General features: G+C 33.0%; 1 protein-coding gene across 1 annotated transcript; it reads right to left on the reverse strand.

Moving 5' to 3' along the window:
* Positions 1-3,831: 3,831 nt before the first annotated feature.
* PLC7 (phosphatidylinositol phospholipase C 7) lies at positions 3,832-10,585 on the reverse strand. The gene is made up of 12 exons (NM_001306189.1): positions 10,075-10,585; positions 8,517-8,713; positions 7,997-8,132; positions 7,644-7,892; positions 7,250-7,564; positions 6,863-7,174; positions 6,545-6,787; positions 6,250-6,470; positions 6,030-6,147; positions 5,238-5,390; positions 5,068-5,154; positions 3,832-4,479 (listed from the first exon to the last, which is right to left on the reverse strand). Exons 1-12 carry the CDS (start codon positions 10,402-10,404, stop codon positions 4,186-4,188), a joined length of 2,655 nt encoding a protein of 884 aa, NP_001293118.1. The 5' UTR covers positions 10,405-10,585; the 3' UTR covers positions 3,832-4,185.
* Positions 10,586-10,676: the final 91 nt, after the last annotated feature.

Consider the following 10,676-nt stretch of genomic DNA (forward strand, 5'->3'; position numbering starts at 1 on the left):
GAAAACTTGCTCAACGGAATGATAACAACTCATCATGTATCCACGAAAGAGCAACTCAAGATTTACTTACAAAGGGTCTATGTAAAGCTTCACACTCATATCTAATATCCAAGGTGGGACTTAAAGACATATATCAGTCACCAGCTTGAGGAGGGTTGTTATAAATAGTGAAGCCATAAATTAGTTATTATAAATAGTGAAACTGGAAAAGTTAGTTGAAGAGTTTGTTACAATGTTAGTTAAAGTTAACTATGGTTGAGTTAGATTAACTAGACTAGAAGGTTATAAGTAAATACACTATAAATAGCATAGTGCCAATATTGTGTATCAATACATTCATTTTTTCATAAATCAATTTTACAGTTTTCTCTCTAGTTCATCAGTGAATCTTTAACCTTGATTCACCATTGTTGAATCTCAACAATCAGCAATACAACAGTGAAACTAGTTAATTAGTAGTAAAACACAAGAAAAAATATTTTGGTAAACCAAATAGTAAATAGCAAAAAACTCACTAGGAAAATTCAGTAAATTCTTTTGGGCAAAACATAAGAAAATCGACTAAGAGCAACACAGGCAATGCACTTAAACACATATAAGGAAAATAATACTGAGAGAAAAAGGTCGAGAAAATGATCAAAATGGTCATTCATCTATGAGGGTTGCTTTGTGTTGATCCTTAATATATTCCATGTGATATATATGGTCCTTAATGTGCTATAAAGGAGGACCATTTTGGTCCTTAGCCCTAAAAACAAACTGAAAACAATGGTAAATTTAACTGTGGGTCCCATAGTTAGTGGCCCTTTCTTCCTCCATCTCTCTTGCGCATTAATTTCTTCTCCTTCGTTTTTTTTTCATTTCTTATATAATTTCTGCTGTCAAAATTTTCTATGCACACAAAAGCTTCTTCAAATTTTAAAAGAATATTTGTGATTTTTGTTTTCTACCTCTGTATGTTCAGTATTTATCCTTTAATTTTAAAAATAAAATAAAAATGACTTAAAAATAGTAGTTTTGAAAAGGATTATATGAAACAAAAGTTATATCCTCCTCGTAAATGCTTACTTAGTTTACATTTGTTTTAATGATTTTGATTTTCTTATTCTTCTTTATCTATGAAAATGGAAGCTTTTAAAAATTTTGTTTAGATGGAGATGAGAAATGAGTGGTGTTTATTATTTTTCTTATGAGAATAAAGAGCATGACCTCAAATGTCGAAAGAAAGAAGTTGAGGAGAAGGGTCTATGGTGTTGATGAAAGAAAGCAAATCTGTTAAATCTAACAGATTATTTAAAGCTTTTCTTCTTTTTTTTTGTTAGTTTTAGGGTTAAAGGACTAAAATGATCATCCTTTCAGATACTTTAAGGACCACATAGATCATGTGTAATATATTAAGGATCAACATAAAGCAACCCTCATAGATGAAGGATCATTTTGATCATTTTTCACATGTTTTTTTATATCATTTGTTAGCTTTTTAACAAAAGTTTTTAAAAAAATTATTATTGCTAAGTTTAGGACGATTAAAGAATGTTTTATTCACATTTATACCATAACGATGTGCCTTAAGTTTGAATTATACTTTAGGAATGATTTTCATCCAAAATTCAATTTTGAACAATTCACATATTTTAAATTATGAAAAAAAAACTAATAACATATTTTAAATTAGGGAGTATTAAATTAGTATATTATTTGATTATAATAAAAATGGTAGAATTTCCTAATGTCCCTACCTAGAGGCTTCTCTCATCATTTATTCCCACTTGAATGTCGTGAGCATTTGTTCCACCATGTTTTAGGATTAACATGCAGCATACTTGTCGACATGATAAGCATATACTTATATTAAAGGTTTAAGTTGTTAGCAATCGCTTAAAGTTATTCGTACAATTTACTTAGACATCTTAATTAAAATTAGTAACCATTAAACTCTTTTATCTATTCAAAAATAATTCCTATTTAGGCTTTTTTTTTTATATTCAACAAAAAAAGTGAAGAGTGTGTGATACACTTATGATAATGTGGCAAAACGGCTAATTAAAAAATAACATGTGGTATTGACTCTGAAAATTATTTAAAAAATTATTTAAAATTATTTCAAACACATTTTATATCTATTTTTTAAAAAGAAAAAGAAAAAAAATGAAAATGTCAGCCTATTATACCCAACCCAACCCCCTTTCACCTTCATCTTCATCTTCTTTCCAAAACACATTCTTTCTCAAATTACAAAACCTAATCTTTTCAAACAACTTGAAGATTAACTTTTATATATATATATATATATATATATATATATATATACACGCGCGCGCGCGCGCACACACTAAGAGTGAAGAAAGAAAATTTTGTAGAACCATTCATTTCTACATGGATGACAAAATGAAATTGATAGCTCAAAAACTAATTCTTTCAAATTTTTTAATATCATTTTTGATTAATTTAATGGATTTATATATGAGTTTGAGTAAAACCTTTGTTAAAAATTGTGATAAATAAATATCGGCTAACCCTTTTTATACGTAAAAATCAGTTATCTTTTTTCTTCTTCTTTATATTTTTTTTCTTATTTTTATGAGATCTAAAATAAATCATATGAAAGAAAGTCTTATTATCTTTCAAATCTGAATATTGCATACTTGGAAGAAAGAATATTCTTTTTATATAAAAAGAAAGAAAAATAATGTTGAAAATAAAATGAAGAAAGTTTAACAAACTAAGTTATGAAGAAGATGATAGGTAGGTGGTGGTGCTTTTTTTTTTTGAAAAAGGTCTAAGGGAAAAAAGAAAAATATTTTTAAGTTAGTTATAATTTCAACTAAAAGAAGAAAAAATGTAAAATAAAAAAAGATACTATTTTGAATTTTATCACGCACTTAAGGGAAGTACAGAACACAATTTTTATCATATTAACATTTTGTGTTTAATATATATATATATATATATATTAAACAATTTAAATATACAATAAATATAAGTCATAATTAAAATATCTAAGTGATTCATGCAAATAACTTTAATTGACAATCGATGACTTAAACCTCTATTAGATTATCAACCATGGTAGTCAGAGGAAGGGTGTCTATTATAAATCTTATGTAACAACCAGTTATAAAATATGTAAAAACTAAAAAGTATTCTATTACAAAATGACATATTCCATGAATCTAAAAAAATATAACAGACACTCCCACTATTTCTATTTACTTATAAATATTTCCTTACTTTTTGTGAAAAATTAAGAAAGAATAATTTATTTGTTTGTTATGAATAAATATATTTGAGATCCTATCAATTAATAGGAGGAAAATTTGCTTAATCAATTAATAAAATATATTTTTTAATAGGCATGTCAAGTAAATAATATATATATATATATATATATATATATATATATATATATATATATATATATTTTAAGTGCGTATAAGATACGTAGAATTTAATATAAAAAAATAAACACCGCGTTAATGATGAAGTGACACATTATAATAATACGGAACATTGTTTTATGCTGAAAATCAAATATAGAATAAGAAATGCAGAGTTGTATAGCAAAATTTATTTTTTTTATCCCTCAAACCAACTGGCCCTGGGTGATTGATTTTATTTTAATATATTAATATTGTCTAACAAATCATTTGATATTTTGATGAATCATAGTTGTGCGAGATTACAATATTGTGATTGTTATAAGGTTATCGTGTAGAGGTTGTTACGTGATGAATAATAATAATATATGACTTTTTGATAATGAATAATACTACAGGAATTGTCATGCAGTATGTAATTTGCTTAAATTTGCAATGAACTCTATGCTGCAAGTTGGAGAAATGTCTTGAAAATTGAAATAATGAACCTGAAATCTGTCTCAAGAGTTAAGACTCTAGCAAAACTACAGTTCTAAGTTTTCACCTTGTAGGTTAACTCATTCTGCTTTAGTGCTATATCCTCGACGTCAATTGAACATAATCCACACAAATTTTCTCACTAACTGACTGGGAAATAGTTGAGAAACAATGTCAGAGACTCAATCAACAACTTCATCCTTGAAGTTTTTCTTTCCCTTTCTAATACAGTAACTTCACATCCATTGTACAAAAAGAACTGGATGTGCGAGAATCCCTCGATGGATATACAAGAACAAAATCCTACCAAGAAAAAGTACGAAATTGCACCTCAGATGAATCGAAATTGCATAAGCAGCCTAACAGATTTAAGTTTTTCACCCTTCTTGTCATAGAGAGGGACTGCTCGGATTCCAGGTCTCAACTCTGAAACAGGCAAACATGTCTGGCCTCCAAAATCATCCTTATCTGACATGTCATATTCTCGTACTTCAATCCGAAGCAAAGCCAGCTCTGGCACTGTCAAGGGGAATTTAAACTCTTCTCCCCATATAGGACCCCAATCATCCTCTATTATTCTGGTCTTACTCTTTGCAGCATCTGCTGGAACTCCAATTATATATAGCTGCCATTCATATTCATTGAAGGTCAATACAGCATTTAAAAATTCATGAAACTTCATTGAATATACAGCACTACTTTGTATAGTGCAAAGGCGACCAGAGGAAGGCTATAAATTATTATACATAAAAAGAAAAAGAATGGCACGACATGTCATGAGATCTGGCTGATCAACGAATTTCTCTTCAGGTCATCTTTTGAGTATGAATGCGTAGAGTACGTTTTGTTAACTCCAGCAATTATACCTAGCTCACTTGTGTCATGACTATTATGTTGATAACTTGGTAGTAAGTAATGTAACAACTATCCAATTCAATGAATTATTGATTAAGGCCACAATTCCCACATTGCACGAGCTACTTGAATTTAACTAATATATCACTTCGAGACACTCAATGGAAGAAAAACTGGTTTGAACATATATACTCAATGAAAAATCTGGTTTGAATATATCATTTGAAATGCTCAAGGAAAAATCTGATAAGATCTAACCAACACCTGGCCATCCAAAACATGGTTAGCCATGATGAGTGCTTAATTATGCAATAAAATGAGTCGCACCAAATAGCGCCATCAACATAACCCAACTAACCTTTGTGTAGAAGTCTGGGGGAGAAAAGGCATCAAAGTGCGTGTGGCTGAAATCCATGCGCCATCCATCTCCCAAGTATACTCTGACCTGCAAAAGAAGATCATACTTTTGGAATTATCATCACATAAGCTTGAAGTTTGTTATGTCTCTAAATCACACATTTTATTTACCCTTAAAGTTTTCTTCACCGGCAATGTCACTTTGGGATCAAATAGTTCATTACATGGTCCTCTTTCCATGAGAAAACTAGGCTTTCGTACATAGCCACAGCCTCCGTTAGACCTAAACATCCCATGCATAATCCAGAGTGATTTCCCATATCCCTATCGTATGCAATTTAAAATAGCAATTAGACAGAATATAAAGAATCAAATTGATAAAAAAAAAAAGTTGCTAACAGCGATCAAAACAGACAGAATTATCTGTTGCATCATATTCAAATTCATTTGTTTTCTATTTTTTCGAAAAATTTTGATCAATGGTCTGCAGTAAATAGTATCCATTGGTCAGCTCAAAATGTATTTGCTCAATTTGATGTCAATTTTACATGATCGACCAGCCTTCCCAAGAACTGCCAACAGAGCACACACTGATACCTGATATTAGTGCATATGAAATGTATCCATATAAACCTTGTATAAGTGAAGAGATCCTAATTTAATCCTATGTATTATATTCATCACCTTATAATTTTTAAATAAATTTCTTCATCAATTAATCAGAAATAATCCTCCAAGGTAGAGATTAAAGAAAGAAAAGTAACAAAATCCAAAAAGTTGCAGAACGGAAGGAAATGATAACGGGGAAATTTAAACATTGTGGTACAGGGTAGATTGAAATGATATAACGGGTATTTCTAAGTATTGTCTCACTAGGATCAAGCGAGATTGTGCAATTAAAAAATAATACAACACAAAAGGCAGAAATAAACTCGGGGAGAAGAACATGCATGCACCAGTTACCTGCATGTTGAATGCAACCATCTGAGCTCCATGCATCCATCCAATCATAGGTTTAAAATTTGAGGAGGTAACTCGTGTTCCCTTCGGAAACACCCTCAGAATATTTCTTTGAGTGAACCTAGCAAATAGAAGAAGCAGAGAAAAACTCAAATGGTGAAAAGGTTAGACGATAGAGTAGTCTTGTCAATGGTTGCATATTAGTTGATTAAGAACTAAATACCTGACCAAATCCTTTCCATTATTTGTTGCAGCTTTTTCAAGTGCATGTTCATCCAAACTTAGACGATTGAATTTAATAACCTCATCTTTTAGTGCACGCTTCACCCCATGTTTTGCCTTCCCAGCACGAATTGCTATCAAACGCTTGTATTGGGGTGCTCCTTTCTGGGATGATTGGTTGTTGGAGGTATCATTATCTTCATCGTCTTGATCAGTATCACTCTGAGAAATTCCAGAAAAAAGGATTAGCATGCCAAAAGAAGGATATCGAAGAGACTGTTCCAATGCTGCTTTACCCTCTCATCAGTTTCTTGTCCTTCTTCTAAGATTTTTGAAGTATCCTTGACCAGTAAGTCTTGAAGTGAATTCCTTTCTCTACTTCTGTGATGCTTAAGCTCTTGAGGTGTTGGTGAATTCCTCGAGCCACATTCTGCTTTCCCAGCATTAATTGCTACCAGGCGCTTGTACTGAGGTGCTCCTTGCGGCGATGACCGACAGTCAAAGTGATCACTTCCTAGGTCATCTTGATCTATATCACTCTGAAAAATACCAGAGATAAGAAGATCAGATTGCCAAAAAAAAGATCAGAGAGATTTTCAAGTTGTTTAATTTACCCTCTCATGAGCTTCGTGTTTTGCTTTAATTTCTGAAGTTTCCTTAACCACTAGGTCATTTCCAACAGAATCTTTTCCGACTGGCGATGCACTTTCTCTGTCTTTCTGATGCTTTGACTCAACATATTCTTTGGGCGGCTTGGGAGACGGAGGAGTTTCATTCTTAAGCTCTTCAGGTATTTGTGCATTATTCAAGTCATAATTTGCCTTTCCAGCATGCATTGCTACCATGCGCTTGTAGTGAGGTCCTCCTAGCTGGGATGATCGATGGTTTGAGGGATCACTATCGTTGTCATCTTGATCCATAACTTTCTGGAAATGCCAGGAAAAAGTAGATTAGCATTCAAAAAGAAACACAGAGTTTTAAAACTGTTTTATGACTTTTACCCTCTCATCAGCTTCATGTTCTTTGACTATAATTTCTGACGTATCCTTGACCAAAGCATCCCTTTCAACTGAATCTTTCCTCACCATAGTTGCATTTTCTTTGTCTCTGCCATGCTTCAGGTCAGGATCTTCTCTGGGTGGTTTGGTAGCATGAACTGTTTGATGTTTAAGATCTTCTGGCATTAGTTCATGCTTCAAATCACTATTGGCTTTCCCACCATGAAGTGCTGTCAGACGCTTGTAATGAGGTACTCCTTGCTCTGATGCTTGGTAGTTGGAGGTATCACCATCTTTATCATCTTGATCAGTATCATTCTGAATATATGTCAGTTAAGAAAAGGAGATTATCCTACTGAAAGAAAGAGAATGAAAGACTGTATTAACATTGTTTTACCCTATAATTAGCTTCATGTCCTTCTGTTTTAACTTCTGAAGTCTCCTTTACCAAAATGTCCCCTTCAACTGAATCTTTCTTCACAGGAGATCCACTTTCTATGTCTGGGTGATGCTTTGACCCAAGATACTCTTTGGGTGGTTTGGTAGAAAGAATAATCCGATGCTTAAGCTCTTCAGGTGAAGGAAATTCCTCTAAGCATTCTGACCTAGGATAATACAGCATCTCCCCAAAGACTTGGATAACCGCCTAGAGGAAGAAAATGGGGTGCGTGAAAGGAAAGGAGTTAATAGTAGAGTAAATATTATATATAATCTCAAAAATGTTGACAAAAAAGGGCAACCAACTCTAACCTCTGCAACTTTTGCTTGAAGGTCTGGCGTCAAGTGGTCTTCCAACGTAATTATGACAGGATAAGGAGATTTAATAAATGCATGGTCCCTAATGGATCTTAAGCATGTAAGGAGCGGCACGGGCGTTGTCAGGGTCCTGGAAATGATCATAACAATAAGTGATAATGGATCTTAAAATTACTTTAATTACAGTAAGTGATAATGGATAAGTTACTCTTAAACTTAAGAGGTACTCCAAAGGATTTGATATTTGATAAATCCATATTTCTATTCTAACACAAACATCTAAAAAGCTTAACTCTTCAATCCACATTCATTTGATTGATAATAACTTCCTGTCATCTTCAATCTTTTTGTTGGTTACAATTAAGTAGAGGAAAATGGATCACACTAATATCAAGACTTAGAGGGTTGTAGGATGAGTTTGAAGATCTCCAGAGGTTTTACCACACTTTTTGCTTCTACAAAGTCAAGATTTCTTCAATAGTACTTTAAAAATTAGTGATAGAGCATATCCTACCTTCCATGAAGAACATGCACATTATCTTTTGCTGAATTTGGCCATAAATCCAGCTCTATTCCCCGCACACCTCTTTCCAGAGCTCTAATGATTGGAATTTCACTACAATCGCTGCTCAGTTGATTTCCAGTAAGGTAGGAATTGTGACCTGTATAAATGAAATAATGTTGCAATGGAGCATTCATATCATGATGTACCTGGAATGACATAAGTTGTCCAAGTAAATCTACATGTAATTTCTAGTCATTCTGCATAAACAACAAATATACATGGCACAAGGAATTCAAAACTTGAAATCACTAACCCCAATGATTTAAAAGTTAAAAGGAAGGGTGTTAATAAAGTTCATGTGCAGTACTGCAAAATTTGTACACTTTTATTGTCAACCTTTTCACATCTACAGCTATAAAAATAAAAAATAAAAAGGCACAAGCCTCAAGACAGACAAATTCCTCCCTGTCGAAATAAAACTTGATCTATGTAGAGAAAGAAACTTAAGCTAATAAATCTATGCAGGGTTGGGTTTCCAAAGTGTCAGTCCTAACAAAAATTCAGTTTCTAAGGTGTTGTGGCATTTTTCACCAAAAAATACATAGAAATGCTCATCCTTTCCCTTTTGCGACATATTGCTCAAGATATAGTTTCTGTTGTTTCAATATTCATACTCACTCTTGTCCCCTTCAAAGAGGAAATCTGGCCCAGATCAAAGCCCATTTCTCTTATTAGTCTCTTACTTTACTCTCTCATGCGATTAACTCTCAAGCCACAAGAACAAGTAAAAAAAGGAATGGCCAAGAAAGTCATTGAATGGACACGTCCATCCCTTAGTGATCAAGAGGACAAACACAAAAGAAAGAAAAGTATTTCCATTAGTTTCTATTCATTATTTGACCATCATCCACTCCTAACCTAGGACAACCATGTTGCTAGGGGCAAGTAGGGGCAATAAGCACCATAGAGTAAAAAGAAGAGCGACTGGGGTGGGATTTTAGAGAGCCATTTTGTAAGGCTTTCAAATTACATTTTGCTATTCTGTTCTTCCTTTTATATATGCTTTTACTTCGGGATAATGTATTGATAATTGCGTAAGTATCAGAATTTGATCACCACCCGCGCATGAATCTTCACCTTAGAGCAACCGGTAGGGTAGTTACTTTGACCACTTGATACAATCGAGCTAAGTAAACACCAGCATTTCTTCCATTAGGAAATTGATTTGTCAACAAATGGCATTGCACTTCAACTTTCAATGGCTTTAATTAGTGATGTCCATTGCCAATGCCACAATTTTCATTTAGGGTTCAAAATATGAAGAAATAAACATACGGAGGGTTCAACATCAACTATATATATATATATATATATATATATACACATTAAAAAAAAAAAGACCCTCAATCATTAGCCCTTATGAAACCATCGGTCCTAGCAGACTGTTGACAATCATTTCCCATTTTTCATTAAATTAAGACACATCAGTGGAATTATTAGTAGAATTTCAGCATCCTAAAACTAGAATGACAACATAACCCAATGAAATCATGGATAGGGAAGAAACCTGAGATTTAATAGGGGCATTTAGATCATCCTGAAATAAATAATAGAAGAAATCTTCGAGTTCAAATGAATGTGCATTCTTAGTATACTTGGTGAGATGATGCCGGCGATTAACAACTTCCTGTATAATTTGTTCAGCATCATTGACGGTGCACTCTTTTTCACCTTGATACTCAGCCATAAAACGTCCCAATTGGTCCCCTGTCATATGACTCCCTTTTTCGGTATACAAAGAAAATGCATTGCTAACGTCCGGCGGTGGACCCGTCTCGCTGATCTTAAACTTGCGATTAAAACATCCCAACACTTTGTAATAATTGTAACTACCCATTTTTAATTGTTCCTATTCAATCTAATTCGGTTGCTTCTCTTCTGGATCATGCTTCTGACAATCAATTTTTTTAACCAAAAAAAAAGTAAACGTAGAAAATTGGTTGAGGGGAAGAAGACTTTGAAGGGGCGTTGGAGCAAAAATTGAGGAGTATAGGATGGTGATGTGGTTGAATGCGACCTTTATAATATATATATTACACACACTAAAATAAATTAATTTTGAAGAGAAGACCACACCGGTTCTAACGCCTTCTCTATCCCGCCATTTTT

Source organism: Solanum lycopersicum, chromosome 3, assembly GCF_036512215.1.
Source record: "Solanum lycopersicum chromosome 3, SLM_r2.1".
Classification (NCBI taxonomy): Eukaryota; Viridiplantae; Streptophyta; class Magnoliopsida; order Solanales; family Solanaceae; genus Solanum; species Solanum lycopersicum.